The 22,765-nt window shown below is 38.0% G+C and overlaps 1 protein-coding gene across 22 annotated transcripts in view; it reads left to right on the top strand.

Annotated features, from left to right (window-relative positions):
• The window catches only part of CADPS2 (calcium dependent secretion activator 2), a 423,223-nt gene that overhangs the window by 383,611 nt on the left and 16,847 nt on the right, over positions 1–22,765 (top strand). For 20 of the 22 annotated variants that reach the window (XM_036425472.2, XM_036425591.2, XM_036425516.2 and 17 more), the window contains 3 exons: positions 819–902; positions 1,006–1,038; positions 14,858–14,965. In XM_036425472.2, coding sequence (XP_036281365.1) covers positions 819–902; positions 1,006–1,038; positions 14,858–14,965 — 225 coding nt within the window. The remainder of the gene's footprint in view (positions 1–818; positions 903–1,005; positions 1,039–14,857; positions 14,966–22,765) is intronic. The other 2 variants (XM_045576387.1, XM_036425542.2) reach the window with 2 other exon arrangements.

Genomic DNA, 22,765 nt, shown 5'->3' with positions numbered 1-22,765 from the left:
ATTGTAGCCTGTAGTGTGTAGATCTGTATTAGCTCCCCAACTTCTTTGTAAGCTTTTGAAAGTGGGGTTCATCCGTGTGTGTGTGTGTGTGTGTGTGTGTGTGTGTGTGTGTGTATATATATATATATATATATATATCATATATAATTAGAACTGCTTGCTAAATGCTTATTGACTAATGTCAGATTCCAGTTTAGTGTTACAAAAGCCCCAAATGTTGCACATCGTTATCTGTTCTTGTTTTATTCAACCTCTTCTATACATAGAAAATGTCACAGAATGGCCAAATGATATATGATAGAAGGAATTTGATTTTGCTTGACTATCATTACTTATAACTTTTACATGTTTTTTTAATTGAAGTATAATTGATTTATATCCGTTTTAGGTGTACAACCTAATGATTTGATATTGTAGGTATTGTGAAATGACCACAGTCTAGTTAACATCCATTCTCATACAGGGTTATAATTTTTATTGTGATGAGGACTTCTAAACATCTGTAGTGAAGTTGAAAGTTATTTTAAATTTAAAGTTATTTACTAATGGTTTAAGTTAGCTCACACATAGTGACCAAACTCCTATTACGTATTATTCTTCTATCTTTATAAACATCTGTGTGATTTCCAGCAATTAAAAAGGACCTTAGGGTTCATCTCCAAAATGAAAGAGCAAACATTGCAAGTCAGCCCCTCAGCCGTCAGTTTATGCATCATGGATTTCTGTGCTGTGGCAGACTTTGGCTCAGGAATTATTTACTCTGTTACTAGTTTGTATGCACAGAAATTTTCTAAACACTCACCAGAAACTGTCTGTAGTTTATTTCAGTGTTGGAAGGGGTGTTGTCTAAGCTGTCAAGATACGACGAAGGCACTTTCTTTTCATCCATCCTGTCGTTCACTGTAAGTATTGGCTTGCGTTCTTTTCTGCTGTCTTTTGACTCTTCATCGTACTTACTCACATCTAAGAAAACAATTCTCATCATTATCTCTTTTTCCACTTAAGGTGAAAGCAGCTGCAAAATATGTTGATGTTCCAGTAAGTATTTTTTTATTTGCTTTTTAAAACTACATGTAATTATTACTTTTTAAATAATCACGGTTCACTGTGGGCTTATGTCAAATCTTTGAACCAGTGCCATTCCCCCGGGGAGCAGTTTATTTTTCTTAAGGGCTTGCCCTCGTAACAAGGCTTGGCAGGGTTTCTCTGTACTTTTTCTGCTGTAACTGGGAACTCTTATGGAGGTCAGTTCATCATGAGAGCGTGTCAGCCCAGCTGCAGAGGGCAGTAACAGCAGCCTGGGCTGGGATAGAAAATGCCTCACAGTATTTATAGAAAAAAATTCGTACTCTCTCACCCCTTTACATGATAGCCATGTATAAAAGGGGTCTTATAGGGTTAATGCAACAATAAAGATGAAGCAGTTACATCAGAGGACTAATTTTCTAAACACAATATGTCAATTTTCATTCATTTTAACATTTAGTTTTTCACAGAATTCTTGAGAACTAATTGTAACCTCTACATTTGTTAAAAGCTCAAGATCCCAGGAGAGGAAGTTGTGAAACTAACATACAAGAATTCACATGATAAATGCAGTCAACAAGTTAGTGCAGCATTGTTCAGTTATTAATCATAACAAAATTAATGTTTGCCGTAAATCCTATTACCACATATGATCAAGGCATAAATTTTTTTTTTGTGATCATATATCTTGGCATATGTACCAATTTTCAAAGAATCAGAGCACAAGTGGGAAAAAACTTAAAAGTTAAAACTAGATGGGTAAGACTGCTTGGGCAGCATCTGGATTGTCATTATGAATGGTAGTGGTTTGAGTACTGGCAAGCCTTGTAAATGCATAACATTTTATACTGAGAACTAGATGGTCCCCAGATTTTTTTTTTAAATATATTTTATTGATTTTTTTTATTTTTTATTTTTTACAGAGAGGAAGGGAGAGAGATAGAGAGCTAGAAACGTCGATGAGAGAGAAACATCGACCAGCTGCCTCCTGCACACCCCCTACCGGGGATGTGCCCGCAACCAAGGTACATGCCCTTGACCGGAATCGAACCCTAGACCTTTCAGTCCACAGACCGACGCTCTATCACTGAGCCAAACCGGTTTCGGCAGGTCCCCAGATTTATTATTGCTGCTATCTATAAGAATAAAAGCATAATATGCGAATTAGACCAGATGTCCTTTGGAACTACCTTCCAGATAAAGCCTGGACTGTGAGGGAAGCCCAGGTTCTGGGTGCCAGAGGGAAGCAGGTGCCGGCAGTCGAAAGAAGAAAGGCCTACTCTTGCATTAATTTTGTGCATTGGGCCTCTAGTGGACAGTTTAAATGAATAGACCATCAACTTTATTGCCTTGCATGGGGTTTCTTTGGAACAGGGATTTCTATTGGGTCGGCAACTACGTAATTGCGGATTTTTTAAAGAAAAAGACAATTTTTTCATGGAACTAAATAACTTTATTCTGTAATGTATTGCCCATTTTGATCAATGACCTTTTGCCATCTTTCAGGCAGCATCATAATCCCACGTTCAAAAAACTTCTGGTTTTTATTAGCAAAAAACTGAATCAGGTACGATTTGACATCATCATCATTATTGAAATTTTTACCATTCAAGGAGTTTTGTAAAGATCGAAACAAAAAGTAATCAGATGGTGCAAGGTCAGGACTATATGGTGGATGTGGCAAAACATCCCAACCAAGCTCCATTATTTTTGCCGAGTGACCAAAGATGTGTGTGGCCTTGCATTGTCATGATGGAATACAACACCTTTTCGATTTGTCAATTCGGGCCACTTTTCTTCAACTGCATTGTTTAATTTCGTTAGTTGTTCAATGTAGACATCAGAATTGATTGTTCGGTTGGGTGGTAAGAGTTCAAAGTAGACAATTTCTTTGTAATCCCACCAAACTGATAACAAAACCTTCTTTTGATGAATATCAGCTTTTGATGTTGTTTGAGTTGGTTCACCTGGCCTGCTCCAAGATCTTTTCTGCTTGATATTGTTGTAAACAACCCATTTTTCATCGCCAGTTATCAGTCGTTTTAAAAATGGATCATTTTCATTACGTTTCTTTAGCAAATCGCAGCTGCTAATGCGTTGCATTAACTGTGATTCTTTCAGTTCGTGAGGAACCCATGTATCGAGTTTTTGAACATAGCCAAGTTGTTTTAAGTGATTTTCAATGCATGTATGTGATACATGAAGCTTCTCTGCAATCTCACCTGTTGTACTGTGACAGTCCGAATTGATTATTGCTTTGATTAGGGCGTCATCAACTTCAACTGGACGACCAGAGCGTTTTTCATCTTGGAGTGAAAAATCACCAGAACGAAATTTGGCAAACCAATTTTGACACTGCCGTTCTTTTAAGGCTTCGTCACCATAAACAGCACATATCTTTTTATGAGCTTGCAATGCGTTTTTCCCTTTGCGGAAATAAAAAAGCAAAATATGACAAAAATGTTCCTTTTGATTTTCCATTTTTCAACGAACGCCAAACGAAAACTACAAAACAGATCAAAAAACTTTTTTTACTGATTAACAGCTGAATAGCCAACTATCAAATAACAAAATGTGTTTTACATTTGTACTACGTCTGCAAACCTAAAAATTCAACTGAAGCCATATATGTGTGAAACCCGCAATTACTTAGTTGCCGACCCAATATGTTATGAATGATCTCTAAAGAAATCTTGGTGTACCCCTTGTCTTGTACCAAGAATCAGAGAATCACTATTGGACAAGTAAGCAGAAATAATCAGTTGTGTAGGGTCCTGCAAAGCAGCATCACAAGAGAGAGAGAGAAAAAGAGAATTAAGAAAACAGTTGATATTTATCTTAAAAAGAAAGAGACAGGCAATCACTGGAATACATGAACTTCACTGGAATTCCTAACACATTTTATAATATTGTTTTGTTTGTATAATTCAAAATACAATCGAATGGAACACCATGAGTATTCCTGTTCTTCGGGCTCTTGAAGTTCTTAATTTGACCCTCTACTAGATCTGTTAGACCCACAGAACTTCAGAGTTGAAAGATACACAAAGTGGTTCATTCACTCCCCTTCTCAGTGCAGAAACTGCCTCCCCTGATATCCCTCGCAAACATTCATTGAGGCTTTTCAATGTTCTAAGTGATTGCAGACTCACCATATGGCAGCCTCCTCTTATATATAATGAGTTGAAATTCTGTAGTTCTCTGACTTCAATCTTGCTTCTCATCCCTCTTTTGTATGACAATACTTCAAATATTGGATGATAATTAAACTGATGAACCAAGAGACAGATATAGAGACAGTAAAGCAAGAGGCAGACTGTCAAATTACAGTGGGGAGGCGAGGAAGATCTGGGGGAGATAATAGATCAACCGAAGGACTTGTGTACATGCATATAAGTACAACCAATGGACATAAAACTCTGGGGAGGGAGGGTATGTATGCGAGGGAGGGAAGGGGGAAAAATCAATAAAATATATTTAAAAAAATAAAAAATAAATGATGAGCAAAACCGAAAAAAAACAAACAAATATTGGATGATAATTATCATGCCTCCTCTCCCTAAGGGATACTCAAAGGGATATATTACCTGAGGAATTCTTGTTTTCTATACTAAACATCCTCAACTTCTTCACTGAACTCACTGATTAAATGTTTATTGAGCATGTGCTAAGTGCTGGGCCCTGGACATACATAATGCCCGTAAGCTGTTCAGTGTTAGTGATAAAAGGGATAGACAAATAGAACATGAATGCAGCTATAGCAGTTGTACTCATCATGGGAGTCACTCTCTAGATGAATTCCAGTTTACCAATGTCACTATTAAATCCAACTGGCCAACCTCCCTACTCCTAGCAGAGCTTTCTGAACTCTACATGTGGTCTTGCAATGGTGGATTACTAAGGAAAGAGTTTCTCCCCTGAATCTGGACAAGACACCTCTATTATTGTTGCCTCTGAATACTAACTTCAAAAGCTATGAAGTGTTGTTGGCTGTTAATGTTTTTTTGTGCTAAAGCTCCAGGCACTATGCCCCCCTGGAGTAGTATTCTTTCCAGGAGAACCTTCCGAGAAAAAAAGAACACTGGCTCACCTTTCACAAAAATTAACTCAAATCTGATTTAAGAACAACAACCACCTACCTGTAAAATGCAAACTTTAGAAAGAAAACATAAGAGAAGAAAACTTCTAGAAGAAAACACAAGAGCAATATGTGTGGCCTTTGATTTGGTGGTGATTATTTTTTTAGATATAACACCAAAAACATCCATGAAAAAAATTTTGTAAGTTGGACTTAATAATTGACTGCTTTGCACTGTTAAGAAATGAAAAGCCACAGACATATATTTGATAAAGGACTTAGATCTAAAATATACAAAAAATGGTTCATACTCGACAATAAGAAAGCAAGCCACCAATTAAAAATAGGCAAAATCTGGGAAAGGACACTGCCACAAAGAAGTATGGGTAACAAATCATCACATGAAAAGATGCTCCACATCATTTGTTAGTAGGGAAATGCAAATTAAAACTGAGATATCACTACATACCTATTGGTATGCTTAAAAAATTTTAAACTACCAATAGGAAAATGTTGACAAGGATGCAAAACAATGAGGACTTTATTGCTGGTGGAACTGCAAAATAACGCAGGCACTTTGGGAGACAGTTTGGTAGATTCTTGCACAGCTACCCAGTCTTACTGAGCAGCTTGCCACTTGCGATCTGCCCCTAGATATTTATCCAACTGAGTTTTTAAATATATTTTATTGATTTTTTTTTTACAGAGAGGAAGGGAGAGGAATAGAAAGCTTGAAACATCGATGAGAGAGAAACATCCATCAGCTGCCTTCTACACACCCCCTCCTGGGGATGAGCCCACAACCAATGTACATGCCCTTGATCGGAATCAAACCTGGGACCTTTCAGTCCACAGGCCAATGCTCTAGCCACTGAGCCAAACCGGTTTCAGCCCAACTGAGTTTTTAAAGTGTCCACACCAAAACCTGCACACAAATGTTCATAGCAGCCTCATTAATAGTCACCAAAAATTAAAAGCAACCAAAATGTTCTTCGGTAGCTGAATGGTTACATAAGAAATGGCATTCTCATACCATTGGAATACTCATTCAGCAGAGAGAGAAAAAATAGCTACCAGGCCATGAGAAGAGCTGGATGAATCTTAAAGGCATATTGCTAGGTAAGAGAAGCCAGAGAAGGCTCCACACTGTATGATTCCACTTATATCAAAGGTTAAACTTATAGTAAAGGTTAAACTAAAAAGACTATAAGCAGATTCATGGTTGCCATAACTTCAAGGTCAGGGAGGGTGGAAGAGGTGAAGCCCAGGGAACTTTTTGGAGCAGTGAAACTAGTCCAAAGATCTATGACACTATACGTTTGTCAACACCTACTTGTACAGCACAAAGGTTAAATTTCAACATATGCAAATTTAAAAATCAATCTGAGTATCCTGGAATCCCAGGATGGAAAAGAGACAGAGATAAAATAAGCTAACGCTATTGCAAGTGTGTTGAATGATGTCACTAAGAAAGATGGAGAGAAAGATTTTGATCTGAGTGACTGGGAATGAGTGGAATCTGTAAAAAAGGAATTGTGCATAAGCACTATATTCTAGCTGATAAAGTGTTTTCCCACGGATTAACAGTTCAGAAACCATTACGCACGTACACTGGAACCGAACAATTGAGGAAAGGGATGGTGGTTGCTGGGAGCCAAGTTTCTCACTGTCGAAACGAGAGGCTGGAGACAAGCAAGTGTAGGCTAGAATGATCCCTATGCTGATGAATTAGAGTTGGAGACAGTGTGAACTTGGCATTAGCTTCTATAGGCAGAGCTGGTTGCATATAGAAATATTTTTGTATTTTTATCTCTTATTGTTTGAGTATATATATATACACATCGATTCCCTTGGTTTGTGATAGGTGAGAAAGCCTAGAAGCAATGATACTCCAGTAGCAACAAGCACACCCAGGGCCCAAATCTTGCTCTCTAATCCCCAGTAAAATGACCCAGGACTCCTCTTAGGAATGGTTGATACTTAGGACAGGGACAGGAAATATACAAGATAAGCCTGGAGCATCTTATAGTGACAGAAATTATGAAAGTGTTTAAAACACACACACACACACACACACACACACACACACACACACACACACACACCAGCTGGTGTAGTTCAGTGGCTGAGCATCAACCCTGGAACCAAAAGGCCTCCTGCTCCATTCCCCATCAGGGCACTCGATCCCCTGTGGGGGACACGCAGGAGGCAGCTGATCAATGATGCTTCTCTCTCATCAGTGTTTCTCTCTCTCTCTATCCCTCCTTCCTCTTTCTCTAAAAAGTTAATAATGTGGGAGACACGCAGGAGGCAGCTGATCAATGATGCTTCTCTCTCATCAATGTTTCTCTCTCTCTCTATCCCTCCTTCCTCTCTCTCTAAAAAGTTAATAATGGACAGTACGGATGTGATGTGGAGTCCAGGACCTTACGTGAAGTTCCACCTTTGTCCCCTGCCCCACGGGCTTCCATCTTCCCCTCAGTGCAGTGAGCATGAGTGTAATCCCTGTGCTGTCTCCCTCGCCAGCAGGGAGGATCCAGCGTGGGTATTAACATACAAGCGCTCTGTGAACGAAAAGCACTGTGGCCATAAATGGGGCTGTATTGCTCCTATCTGGTGCGGTGCTTCTTGCTCCCATGCATTTCTCTGCAGTTTCCCTTCTTCGGAACATAAGCATTTTCCAAAAGAAATATTCTTTTCTTTCCACAGAGTAAAAAATGTTAGATTGGTTTTTTCATTTATTTTCCATTTAGATTAAGCACCTTGTACATAGTAAGGGTGAGTTTGAAAGGCACAACTGGCCAGTTTGTTACAATGGTGTTTTCCCTATAGTTTTTGCTCTCTTGCTTCTGATATTGTTTATGATTTAGATAAGGCCACTCAAATACTCGGAGCCTTACATCAGAACGTGAGCCAGGCAGAACCTGGGGGAAGGAGCGCCTGCCCCTGGGACAGGTGCGCCTGGAGAGGGAGTGTGTGTGCCAGCACCGCAGTAAGGGCCTCACCATCATGAGCGTTGGGCTTCTCTCACTTATTCCTCTGTGTTTTGTATGTTTGGCTCGTCTCTCTCACCTAAGTTAAATCCATAGGCTGCCTCTGGAACCTAACATTCTAGCATCCTCGGGTCTCCCTGAAGCCAAAATTGGAAAGGTTCCAAATTGGGACTCAGTCAATCCCAGTCAATATACCTTTTCAAAGCCAAATGGAAGAATGCCCACAGCATTTCAGCTTCACTTCAAAGCCTCAGTGCAGGTTTGTAGCTGACATTATAACAACTGTAGATAGATGACAGAAAAGTTAGTGAATATTATTATAAGTTGGTAGATCCAGTCTCTTCATCATTGATTGATATAACCATTACTCATGAAAACAATAGGATAAAGCTAGTATGTGATACACATATCAGCATGCCCCTTGTCTGGTTCTCTTGAATCAGCAGCTGTTTCTCTAAATCTGAAGTGTTAGTTATTCTTGCTATATATCAGAAATAGATAGAGAGATACTAAATGCTCATAGTCTCAAATGGACAAGGCACAGAAAGATTAAAATTGAACCCCTAAATCTCAGTTTAAAATCAACCTGCCTCTTTTCCTTAAGTGTTGGAAGCTAACATCTTAAACTATCATTCAATATTCCTTTTTTTAAAGATATTTATTTATTTTTAGAGAAAGAGGAAGAGAGAGGGGAAGAGAAACATCAATGTGGTAGCAACCATCTATTGGCTGCCCCCCATCAGGGATTGAACCTGAAACCCAGGCATATGCCCTGACCATGATCAAACTGGCAGTCATTCGGTGCACAGGACAACACTCAACCAACTGAGCCACATGGGCCAGGGCAGTATTCCTCTCACTACTTAGAAGAAATTGTGTGAAACATTCATGTGAATGTTAAAAATAAATTCAATATGACTACCTAAGTTATAGGAGCATTAATTATAGCAGACTCTGATTTCAGATACTCTTAAACTCTATAGATAGCATTATGGTAGGAATCTGCTTTTTACTGATTGTATTCACAGAAGATCCTTATCCAGACCAAGAACTCTGGATTAATAGAACTCTTCTTCCTTGAAAATGTGAGACTGAATGAAATGGACACATTCAAAGCACATACATGACATGCTTCATGTCTAAAAGATGTTTTCTGGATGTTAGTGTCTTTAATTCAGAATTTTCTTTCCAGTTTGGAAACAAAATGCATCATAGTGTTAAATAAAGGAATTTTGAATACTTTGAATTCAACAAAGAGAAAGGTGACTTTGTGGCTGCTTCACTACTTGAAATAATAGTTTGGGATCTTTCTAGAGAATAATGAGAATTTTTTAAATTTATTATTTTAAAAAATAAACTATTAAATAATGTTAAAAATATTATATCCTTGTGAATTTTTCTTGTGAATTGTTTACATTTCTTTCCTTCTCCCCTCCTCCCTTTTTCGGATTATTTCTTTTCCTGGGCTTATGTAATATGTAAAGTGGCATAAATCTAGTTAAAGGTTTCTGCTTCTGTATCTAAATCTGTTGCTGTGAGAAGTGACTGGCAGTGTTGCACCCACCTAAAACTTTTAGCAAACATAAATCCTTAACATAAAAAACATAAAAAAACATAAGTGTTATTTTACAACATAATCCTCATAGCTATACTCAAAACTGCCTATTATTTTTAAGTATTTGAGAACATATAACTTATTTAAACTATTCCAAATGCTTTAAAAAAGCTTAACCTTAACAGCAGTTTTACTCATGTATAAAAATATAGATACTCTTGCATAAATGTCTAAGTAATAAAGGATATATTAGACAGAAAAAGAAAAAATATGTTTTTAGCAAAACCTAGAATAGGTTATGTGTTTGTAGCATGTTCCTAATGATGAGTTATAGACCTTCTGAATCTAAAATGCTAGACTTACATGTAACTCGTTCCTATGACAATTTCAAATTGAGGAGACATGCAAATGTTTTAAATCTTGCAAGATTTGTTTTTTTTTCAAAGGGTAATTTTCTTTTTTCAAAGGTATTTTCTTTACTAAGCAGGCAGATTATCCTAAATCAGGATATCACAGTTTCCCTCTCCATTGGTTCTTCAAGGCAAGCTTTCCTAAATTGTGAGAAGTGCGCTTTTCATTTAAGTAGATTATACTGTTGCTTCTAGTTAGTCTTTGAGACCAGAATAGTATATTTTAAAAATGTGCCTCCTTGTCAAATAGACACCATGACAGTGTTTGCACAGTGTATCGTTAACCTCCCATGGAAGGTTAAGCGGCTGCTTCTGTATCTAAATCTGTTGCTGTGAGAAGTGACTGGCAGTGTTGCACCCACCTACCGGGGAGTGGGGAGAGCTCAGACGTGCACCTGTGGGATTAGGTGTAGCAGTAGGAAGTACGAGCATTTACAGCGTATAATTAACACGGATTTTTTTTTTCCTCTTTTTAAAGCATGTTCACTGCACTAGGTGAACTGGTGATTAATGGTTAAAAAAATAATAATAATAATAAGTTGCTGGAGTCTGCATTCTATCACTTACGTAGCCTAGTCAGAGGAACTCGCCTCACCACCCTTCATTTCCTTCAATATGTATTGAGCTCTTTGTGCTCATGGGGAATTTTTCTATGGGTGTGTGTGTCTATCTGTCTGTCTGTCTGCCTGCCACTTTATTGCAGATTTGTTAGCCAGATTCTGTTTTCTGAACCAAATTAGAAGTAACTTAAGGACCCCTATTTGACTTAGAAATGACTCCCCTAATGTTTATCAGATGGGAAAGATAATGCATCGTGATCTGAGGCTCTCAGAGGTACAAATGGGAGAATGAAAAAAAAAAGCGATTATTCTCTCTAAGTGGTATTTAGTACAGAGTGTGCTTTTTAGTGTATTTAGCGCTGGCTGGCTTTTAATTGTTTTTTCCTCGTCTTCATTAGGAAACCTATAATTTAATTACCAATATAGGAAGGATTTCTAAACATAGCTCTCTAGAATAAAAATGTCTCGATAGAAACTCATCCCCATGCACAGCGGTTAACATTTCACAGCTGCTCCTGCGCTGAGACTGGTGGGCAAGTTTGGTGGGCAGCCACCGCGCCAGAATCTGGAGCGATATTCTTCTGTCTCTGCGATGTGGTCGTGTGATTACTTTTCATTTTCATCCACAAAGACAAAACCTTAACGGAATGTGTTCAGTTTTTGTTGTTGTTGTTTTTCAACTCCATTTCCTAACAAGATAGTATGTAATTATGGCATTAGATGCAGTGACTTCCGAAGTATGTAAATCTTGCTGCCATAAAATAGTCTTTGCTCAAAGGAGCACTGAACCAGCGATAATGTCTCCCATCCAAACACATTTGTCCTGTAAGTAGAAACTGTTTAAAAGGAAAATCACATCTTTTCAGCAGTTTATCAGAGATAATTACCTTTCATACAGTAAAGGAAGGAGAGAGGGTTTTTAAAGAACTATAATTCTAATTGGCAAATGTCACCAGCTGTTGCAGCTACTCTTACTTGTGTGTATTCTTTTAATGAATATAGTCTCATGCCACAAGCCACATGAAAATATATTCACTAGGTGTGAAATTCCCATATGTCAAAGTTTCAAGACTAGGTAAACAGCTCGAAGAGAAAGGAAAAAAAATAATGCTAATGAGGACCGTAAGAATTCTAGGTTTGTTTTCCAGGCAAGTGGATCTTAATTTGCCAAAAGGGGAGAAAATGTAATTTCAGAAAGAAAAACACAGACACACTTACTTTGTTGAGATAAGTTTCACCTCACACTCTTGACCAGAAATTCTTATTTCCTTAGAAAGTCATAGAATCTTCTCAGCTCACACATGTCTGTGTTACCCACCTGGGGTCTGCTAAAGAGAGCAGCATTTCATTTTCTCTTGGGCCTAAGCTATAAATGGTTCGTTTTAGATGCTAGAAGATAAACTCTTCCTGGATAGTGTTTCATGCTGTCTAATGCTATCTTGAAAGTGATCAAGGAGATTAAAAAAATAAATAAATACAAAATTAACCTTAGAGTCTATGGCAAGTGTTTAGAGCTATTATTCTCCAGACCTCATGGCTATGACTTGGTTTCCAGGGAGTCTGATGGTTCAAGTGGTTGACTAGGTTCAACTTCCAAGCATACTCTTCCTTTGAAAGACAGAAACGAAAATGGGGTTGGTGGGGGGAGATGGTGGAGAAGGCAAGACTCCCATGTGTGTATTCTTGAACTGCTGCCTTATGGGGCTGAGCCCACCCACCTCAGTATCGTATACAGCATAGCATTTGGTTCCCGGACACCTGCCTGCAACTCTAACACGGAGCTAATGTTTTATTATGTAAGAAAAGTATTGTGTCGTTTTCATTCTACAGTGATGTGTGTTCTGAATTTTCTCCTTTTTGGTATCGTGACAAAGTTTGGGGGCATGGACAGAAACCCTTATAGATGAGTTGCCTCACGTGTTTAATGGTAGTCAGAAATCTTTCTACAAATCACTATGCCTCTTCATTGGACAAACTGGTGTAGGAAAACGCCCACACCACAGAAGAAAGCAATCTAGGTTTCCCTTGATTGTCCTTGTAGTTATTTCAACTTTTAAACATTGTTTATGAGAATTATGCAGAAAAATAGAGAAGGAATGAATTTGGAAAGTTGCTTCCAATATGCTTGGAATGTATTACCTACATTGTCAATAGAAGCTCTTAAAGAAAAGACATTCATATAAAGCTGTTTCAAATTATAACTGAAAACTAATTTTATTATAGCAGCATTATGCTTTAATGGATCCTTGAATTTGTGTGGTGTATATTTCCCAATAGGCTAAATAGAAAAGCAGTAAAAACTTGTGATGCTCATTACCAAGAAATAACTTTGTTATCAAAAATTCAAAATTTTATGGTGGGGGTGTGTGTGTAATGAGGGGATATGGACACATGTAATACCTTAATCAATAAAAAAAATATATATTTTTTTTTTAAATACAGAGTCAGGAAAAAAAATTAAAAATTTAAATTTAATGAGATATGCTCATTGCCTGTAATGTGTCCTGATTAAGAGATAGAGAATTTTATCATTGTATATAATATATGCTCCTCCACACACACACAAAAATTAAGTGCTAAGACCCTTTCTTCATTTAAGGAAAAGGCACTACCAACTGTCCTAACATCACTCAGATGTATATATTGAGTTGCTTTTCTATAGCATATGCCTCATTTAACTACTAATGTTGAATAAGTTAAAACTTATTAAACATTACTTAATAGTTAAATCACTTATATCCTCTGTCACCTACATTCCTTTCAATACTTACTTTTGCAAAGCGAGTTGGTTTATAGAAGTCACTGGAGGGCTGATGCACGAAATTCGTGCAAGAGTGGGCCTTCCTTCACCCCAGCTGCCGGCACCGGCTTCCCTCTGACACCCAAGACCCCAGCTTCCCTCGCAGCCCTGGCTTCATTCAGAAGGTTTTTCTGGAAGGACATCTGATCTAATTAGCATATTACACTTTATTATTATAGATAAGTGCATTCTGTGGACATGAAATGACGCAAAACTAACTTATTTGGCATCAATTCTATAATTTTGTTATTACTAATGCCATATTCTAATTGAATCAGTAAATAGATACAGATTATGACTCAACCCCAGGGGTGGATCATACAAATAAACATTGTTATTAACTGTTCAGCTGTGTGAAACTCAAGGAAGAACTACAGTCTTGAGGAGCCTTCAACTTTTGTTCCTTCCTTGTACTGATCTTATAGCAAGAAGGACTCATACTAACTGCCCTGTCTCCCCTAACACCAAATGTTGGATAACTTTGGAATGTTATCTAATCCACATCTTTGGATCTTTATCATCAATACTCTTACTGCATTTCTAAAATAAAATGAAACCTTGAGATAATGTCAATAAATGTAAATGAATAGAAGCAATGGATAAACTCAACATTTTGCTTTATGTTTCATTTTGTAATACATTATTTTTTTTTTATTTTTTTTTTTTTCCCAGTATCTTCCTAGAAAGGTTTTGTTCCAGTTAAGTAAAAAAATTTATTTTGTATTCCTTAAGTACCTATAGTGGTTGAGGAAGGCAACCAAGGCAAGCTAACATATTTATTTTTAATAGATATGGATAAATCTCCCAAAGATGGTGGTAAGCAAATTGTATTTGAAATTAGGGAATGATTATTGCGTGTGGGAATTAAAAAAAAAAGTTATTTATTTATGCTGCTTGATATAGTGACTTTTTAAGATAGCCTTTTAAAAAATAATAATAATAATAATTCTCACCCAAGGATCTATTTCTATTGATTTTTAGAAAGAGAGAAAAGGAGAGAGTGAGAGAAACATTGATGTAAGCAATAAACATTGATTAGTTTCCTCCCATATGTGGCTTCGGAGAGAACTCACAACTGATGTATGTGCCTGACCGGGAATCAAATCTGTAGCCTTTTTGATGTGCTAAATGATGTTCTAATCAAAGGCTCAAAATAGACATTTTAAAAATATATATCTAGTATACAGCCACAAATTTCTAATAATTTTAGTAATGATGCATAACTATGACCTCAAGTTACAGACATCAGTGATAAACTTTTATTTACTTTAAGTCTGGAGTTTACCGAAACTGCTCATGGTTCATTTGGGCTTGAGCATATTTCTCTAGAGTGATTTTTGAAATGATATAGTGAATGATTTCCAGGGCTGTGATTAAATATTTTTCAATCAAGGTCTGATATTATTTTCTTCGCCATGCTTTTCCCTCACCACAGAAACCAGGAATGGATCTGGCAGACACCTATATTATGTTTGTTCGGCAGAATCAGGATATTCTTCGCGAAAAGATCAACGAAGAAATGTATATAGAAAAGTTGTTTGATGTAAGTAACTACCTGGAAGGTGTGCTGGCATTACAGGTGCTCTGAAGGGGAAAGTGCCTTTTGATATATTGGCAAAGCAGACTCTCCCTTTTTAAAAAATATTTTTTATTGATTTCAGAGAAGAAAGGAAAGGAAGGAAGGGAGGAAAGGAGGGAGGGAGGGAGGGAGGGAGAGGGGTGGGGGAGAAACATAAATGATGAAAGATAATCATTTATCGGCTGCCTCCTGAACACCCCAGGATCAAGCCTGTAACCTGGGAATATTCCCTGACCGGGAATCAAACCATGACCTCCTGGTTCATAGGTCAATGCTCAACCACTGAGCCATGCTGGCCAGGCTAGCCTCTCTTTTTTTTATTCTTTTTCTTCCATGCAACTAATATCTTTGGCAGGTTTGTTTCTTTGCTGATGGAAACCTTAATTGGCTTCTCTTTGCACATGAAAACTGTTACTGTTATTATAGAATGAGAGTCTCAAACCCTTCTGAAGTTCATTTTAACCAGCGAGATGATCATCAGTTTACCTCTGTGTCCAGCGTCATTTCACTTGCCTCTGAAGCACTCCATAAGCCTGACCTGGCTGTGGGCCTGCTGTCAAAGTAGTTTTAAGTCAGTGAAATTCTCTTCAGTTAAACAAAGAAATAAGCTGCAGTGAAGGCAGATATCTGCCGCTGCTGTTGTTGAACATTTTGGCCTTGACTTACAGTGCTGATGTGTGCTAACGGGTATAATAGTGCAGCTTTGTCAGTAGGAACATCTTCCCTGATGCACAACAGTTCCTATAAATGGGGGATTGGGACTTTTTTTTTTTTTCATATATTTTTATTGATTTCAGAGAGGAAGTGAAGGGGAGAGATAGAAACATCAATGATAAGAGAGAATCATTGATCAACTGCCTCCTGCACACCCCCTACTGGGGTTCAAGCAGGAAACTTAGGCATGTGCCCTTGACCAGAATCTAACAGGGGACCCTTTGGTCTGCAGGCCGACACTCTATCCACTGAGCCAAACTGGCTAGGATCGGGATTGGGACTGTAAATGCCATGATCCTCGAGCCATTTCTTGAATATCTGTAAAGGAGACTAAGAGAGCAGTCCATTTCAGTAACAACGTTGTCACTCATCTGTAATTATTCAGTCAGTCCAAAGGAAATGCTACTTTGCCTGTGACATAACTGTCTGATTCGCCACAAGGCAGATTCTGAAATGGAAGATTCGCTTTGAACTGGATTTATGCATGTACATCTCTGCGTTTTAGAAATGCTTTTCTGGCAGTTTCATTTAATTATGCAAGTTACGGCAAATGTTTTCATAACAGCAGTTGACGGGCTGCATGGTGACGCGTCAGCTGTGGCACTGACGGAAGGTCCTGCTATGTCCCTGCCCCTGCCCCGGTCTGCCTGCTGGGTCTCTGTGTGTCAGGTTGGGTGGCCGAACCAGGTCCTCTCCTCCATGCTCCATGTGTCCAGCCTGTACCCAGGCTGTTTTACAATAAAAGTATCATCTGTTTTAACAAGCTAAGTGTTAATATGTGTGAAAAGAATGATTTCCTAAAAGCTTTGATGCCCTGCAGGGGTAGAAAAATTGTCATCCATCCAGCTGGCTCTTTTACAAAATACTGAAACCATATTAGCATCTTCTGCTTCCATTCGGTCTTGCTTTGAATTTGCAAGCATATGCTTCACGTCCTAGTTCTCTTACTTTTTTTTTTTTTTTTTTTTTTTTGCTTATATGGTAATTTTCAAAAATGTGAAATAGAAGAGGAAAGCTGAATTAATGTTTTTCCCTTTATGTTTCTTTTTAGTCTAGCTAACGCGTATAGTCTGTGGTGAAGAAGGGTAGAATCATTCTGGAAATAGGCCATTGTAGGCGTTCGTGTGTGTGTGTGTGTGTTTGTGTGTGTGTGTGTGTGTGTGTGTGTGTGTGTGTGAGAGCATCTTCAATTTGTTGTCTTGGTGACCTATTTATTGCAAAGCTTGCTATCACTTCATAACTTTATAAAGGTAGAATTCTTTCTCTATGATGATATTCCCCACTTCAGTTTCACTTTATCCACCAAACTTCTTTTGAAGGTTGTCCGTGTTAACGATAACAAATGAAACTAACTAAAGTGGATACATGAGAGCCAGCATTAAAATGATGTGCTATCTCATTGTCCCAGCTACAGATCGTCCCCTTTCAGCGCCCAGACACCTCACCTGGCCGTGGGATTGCTTCTGAAAGGAGCCCTTGGCAAGCACTCATTCTGGTTTGGGTTGGGAAGGGTTTGTCAGTTTGATACCTGCCCTCTCCACCTTACCCCCCCCCCAATAGAACATTGGACTTGTTATTTGTAAAATAGTTAACTATTCTTAAACGTTCTGATACTTTTAAGTTTCACATTTTTGTTATTGTAATTAAAAAATATAAGGTAGACTCTAATTCTGTTGCTATGTCATCAAGAATAACATGTGTGAGGGGGGACTAAGAGTCCCTAATTAGCCAAGCCTGAATTTGCCTCAATTGCAGTTAGTAAATGAGAGGTTATCAAGCATGTGTTGAAAGGTAATGTAAAATGTGTATCTTAAGCAACAGATCATTACTGAGAAACATTATATAATTATTGGAAATCCACGTGGCTGGTGCTTAAAATAATATTTTTCAGTGTTAAGAAACAGTTGAAAATAATGACCCTGTAAATAGTTAGTGATGTTAGTCTATTACAGATAAAAGATTGAAGAGAACACTTTTATTCAGGCATCATGACAAACTTTTGATAATCTAATTAAAGTACTTGCTGAGTACAAAAGGAAATGAATCCTCTTAACACACCTGCGTGTGCACGCACGTGAGAGCACACACACACACACACACACACACACACACACACACCAAATCTTGAGATGTTAATAGTATCCTTTGAAGATCAAAAAAAGTTAATAATAGGACAAATATCAAGACATTCTACTTCACTCCATAAGTGGTTAAACTTATAAAACACTTTTGCTTAAAACAAATGGCTTCAAAAATTATAAATAATTTATGGCAGCCCTAAGTTGTTGGAACTTCAATTAGGTACATCCCTAATCTTTTCAAATTATCAGAAAGTAATAATAGCCTTAGCTATCACCACTGCTGTTCCTGGGGTACCTCCAGGTACATGTGCAGGTGCTTTACCTAATCATTCCTAACCTATAGGCTCTATGCTATCACTCCGTTTATCCTCGTTTTCCATCTCAGGAATCTCCTATTCAGAGAAGATAAGTGACTTAAGTGTTGAATCAGTCTTTGGAACTTTATGTCTCTAATTTCAAAGTCCATGCTTTCTCTACCATAATTCATTACTTACAAAATTTGAAATGGTCAACGTGTTGTGGAAAGAGGACTAGACCAGAAATCAGAAACCTGAACTTCAGCCACAGTCATGCCTTTAATTGTCTGAGTGAGTTTTAAGAAGTTAAGTCATCTGTGTGAGGCTGGGTATAATTACTACACATGAACTGAAAAAGTTGGTCTAGAATTGCGGATGATTTCTGAAATCGCTACCAGATTTTAAACCACCTAAATTAGATTAGTTCTAATTTTAGAAATGGCTAAAACTGCTGTGTTGGTTGCATGCCAAGTTTTGCACCCCTAAGGTTAGCAGGGTTTTTATGTTTTTGTTTTCTTACTTGAGGATATGTTTATTGATTTTAGAGAGAAGGAGAAAGAGAGAGAGAGAGAGAGAGAGAGAGAGAGAGAGAGAGAGAGAGAGAGAGAGAGAGAGGGAGAGAGGGAGAGAGAGAGGCATTGAGGTGAGAGAGAAATATCGATCGGTTGCCTCCTGTGATTGGAAGGGAACCCACAACCTTTTGAAGTCTGTGAGGACTCAACCATGTGAGCCACCAGCCCAGAGCAGCGATTCTTAAAACTTCCTGTGATGACCAGGTGAAAGCAGGGCATCCCACACCAGAAGTGCAGTGGATAAGCAAGTGCAGTGGATAAGAAGGTAGAAAAGAGATTCTGTATAAAAAATATCAGTGCCAGCTGACATTTTAAGTATCTACCACCATGGTTCTGAATCCCAGATTTGGAAAAGAGTTAGAACTCATATATTCTGTATTCATGCTAAGCATTTCTGAGTGGCCAGAATATTTTAAACACAGGCTGTCTTTGCCTCTCTAGTAATCATTGGTACACATGCTAAGCTTAAAATCTACATGTTAAGTTTGCTTTTTCAATCTAAAGTATCTGGGCAGAGAAAGCTTTAAGGAAGTTTTCCCGTAGTAGGAGAGATAATGGATTCACCATAAGGTTGTTCCACTTTATAAACAATCTCTCTTACCCCTTGTCCTTTTTTTTCTTTTAATTAAAATGTCATTTTCAGTACAGAAAAACATCAATATAACAGACTAATTCAGGTGAGGGGGTGTCCATTAAAGCTGAAAATCTATTATACAATAAAAATAGTTTTTCTGAATGCATATGTTAAAAATTGACAAGTTAGTTCATTTACCTGTTTTTACTTATGTTGACACATTTGAGTAATTAAAATCAATATGAAAGCTTTTATTTCACAGAAGTTTTCTATAGGCATCACTGTGATATTTAATTCATACTGAATAGCTGTAGTAAGTGCACGCCAGTCAGAGGGGCAGGTTTGGGCACCGTAGTCAACCCCTCGGTGTTGTAGTATTCTCCTTTGCATTCACCAGTCTCCATGAGTCAACAAGTGCACCGGGTGGGGTGAGGCTTAACACACATGGGAGCATTGGCTGCGGGTGTTAAAACTGCTGCAGGAAGTCATGCCACGCGACAGCAGAACCAATCACCCCCCAGTCACCCCACACATGCAATGCGATAATCACTTGTGAACTTTGTTTGTGAGCGATGACCCTTGGATTTAAATATGTAGCTACAGTGTTGTTGTTTTTGTTATAAAGTAATGGAAATATTTTAAAATGTATTTTTATTGATTTCAGAGATGAAGAGAGAGGGCGAAAGAGATAGAAACATTAATAATGAAAGAGACATCATTGATCAGCTGCCTCCTGCATGCCCCCTACTGGATATCAAGCCCCCAACCCAGACTGTGCCCTTGACCAGAATAAAACCCGGGTCTCTTCAATCCACAGGCCAGCCCTCTAGCCACTGAGCCAAACCAACTAGGGCGATTACTACAGTGTTTCTTCCAATATATGGCCTATTTACTAAAATTGGTTAACAGTGAATAACAGAAAATAACCTGTCAATTTATTTTTAAATAAGACTGTGAAATAGCCTCTTCTTTTTAAAAAAGATTTTTAAGTAATTTTTTTTGAAAGAGAGGAAGAGACAGGGAGAGAGAAACATGGATATAAGAGCAAAGCAGATCTGCTGCTTCATGCACAGCCCTAACCGGGGACGAAGCTGCAGCCAGGGCACATGTCCTGACTGGGAATCAAACCAGCAGCCCTTCCAGGCACCGGACAGTGCCCAACCAACTGAGCCACACGAGTCGGGACCTCGTTAATTTAATTATAAGAAAATCTTCATTAAAAGCACTTTAAAATTAAGTGTTCATTTTCACAAGGGGCATATGGGCCAGAAATTTTGTCCATTACATCGAGGTCCACAATACCGAGGGTCTATCATAGTCTTTTTAAAATTTTTATCAAATCAAAGCCATCTACAACTCATCTAATCCCAATATAAACGTATGACAAAGATTTTCTAATTCTTAGATTCCATCCTTCATGCCTACTATGATGTTGCTTCCCACATTCTCGGGTTTGAGGACAGTGCCAGCTGCAGGTGGCCATGTGTCAGGGAGACACTGGTCACATTCCTTGAGAGCTCCGGATCCCTGGTTGGAAAGTGGTGATGTTTTACACGTCAGAATTGACATCTAGAGGAATTGCTACAGAGCACCCTCTGAGGTCATGTCCTAATGTCCAAGGACATCACAACACTCAGGGGGTGGCCAAAGTGCCCCAAACCTGCCCCTCTGAACTTCTAAATGTATTGTGCATTGCCCACCATGAGCCCCTTTCAAACAATTTAATTTAGCTCTCATGTTGCTGAAGACACATCAGGGTGCAGTACTTAATTGGCAAATCATGCAAATGAAACAGTCTCGTGTTATAAACTGATTAAACATTTAATTATTGAGGAGTTTCATCTCAATAACATTTTTTTAAATACTGTTACAGTGTCTTCTAAAATGAAAAGTAATTCTTTAAATGGTAATCAGCTACATTTTTCCAAACAGGGTTTTATAAGGATTAATTTCTCAGAAATTTTCTTTAAAAATATTCTTTTCAGTAAAGAAACTCTAAATTAAACATTCAAGTAAAATTGACTTCAACTATGTCAATGAGTTCAGTAGCCATTTTATGATTCAGTGCAATAAAAAGGAAAAGAAGGAGGGGGGAGAAAAACAACAATTACAGGTAAGTATGCTTCTCAAAAAAAACTAATTTGGCACTTACTCCAAATAAGAAATGGGGGAAATGCTCAGAATTTTTGAGTTTAGCATTTCACACTAATGCCCAAATTTTTTATTTGAGAATTTATTCATCCTCAGATCAATATTACTCTCCTTAAGTTTTTTAAAAATTCAATTTATTTAAAAATTCAGTTTATTGTCAAGAAGAGTGGAAGTCAACAGAGCCTGGGTAAGAATGATGGCTAGATAAAACTTCCTTTCCATAACTGCCTCTGAGTGTGTGTTTATCACTGACCCTCTACTTTTTCAGTCATATTCTTTGGGTGAATTTCTTTGTGTATATAATTAGCCTCTCTATTAAAAAGGCAAGCCAGACCCCATTAAGTCTAAAGACTTTTTTGCTTTCTTGCATGTAAATTTAATGATAGTATAGATCTATTATCTTATATGTGAACGTTGATTTAAAAATATCAATTTTCCTCTTTTCAGTGGTCTTTCCCTCTCAAATAACTGGAAAGTTTTTCTATAGACTGTGTAAATGTCTATAGATTTCCACCACAGAGTGCTAGTATGTTCTTTGTGGCTTTGTGTGTATATATAAAAAAAAAAAGAACCCAAATATGAAATATTAACTGTGGGTCCATTATGCCCAGCCATGATTTTCCTATCAACACTCAAAATTGCACATTCATTTCAGTCACGTGGCATAAGAATTCTATTTCTCTTCTATCACTAGAAAGAGATGGATAATATAAGTTCAGTGATGTAGTCAAGGCTATTTGAGGTCATTTATTTCCAAACATGCTATGTTGTGTATCCTGGTGCCTCATTGTGTACTAAAGACAGATAAAAAGTTTGACTGAGTGTTTGATATATGTGTTCTCTGAGCAGCATTTCATTCATTTTGCAGTCACGTGTTTTAATACGGTGTGATTGAGCTGCTTTAGCACACTGTTTTCTGGTGTGTGTGTGTGTGTGTGTGTGTGTGTGTGTGTGTGTGTTTTCTTAATTGCATATATTCCTGCATTGTTTTACCTTCAGTATCCGGACTCACATAGAAATTGTTTGGCCTTTTTTAAGATAGGCACAGTCAGACGTGCTCTGTATATTGTCTTTTCTGCCTCAACAAATGCCACCCAGAGCTTGCTCCTTACCCCCACCCCCACCCCACCTCAAAGTTTGTTTTCCCTTTTAAACCTCTGCTCTCAAATTACAGCTGTCTGGTTCCTTTTCGTTAATAACCCTTATTTTCATGTTGTTATTTGTAAGTGTAAGAATTCATTTTATTTTAAAAGGGATCTGTTTTGATGTGTGGTTTGTGCCAAAACAGCTTTGGCAAGCCCAGGCGGGGCTCGGGGCGGCCAGAGGCCCTCATTTGAATCTAAGCTGCTGGTGAATGAAAAACCTGAGAAACTTGA

This window comes from Pipistrellus kuhlii, unplaced genomic scaffold, assembly GCF_014108245.1.
Source record: "Pipistrellus kuhlii isolate mPipKuh1 unplaced genomic scaffold, mPipKuh1.p scaffold_m20_p_10, whole genome shotgun sequence".
In the NCBI taxonomy this organism is placed as follows: domain Eukaryota; kingdom Metazoa; phylum Chordata; class Mammalia; order Chiroptera; family Vespertilionidae; genus Pipistrellus; species Pipistrellus kuhlii.
The sequence above is the reverse complement of the archived record's forward strand: the minus strand, read 5'-3'. Positions and strand labels throughout refer to the sequence as shown.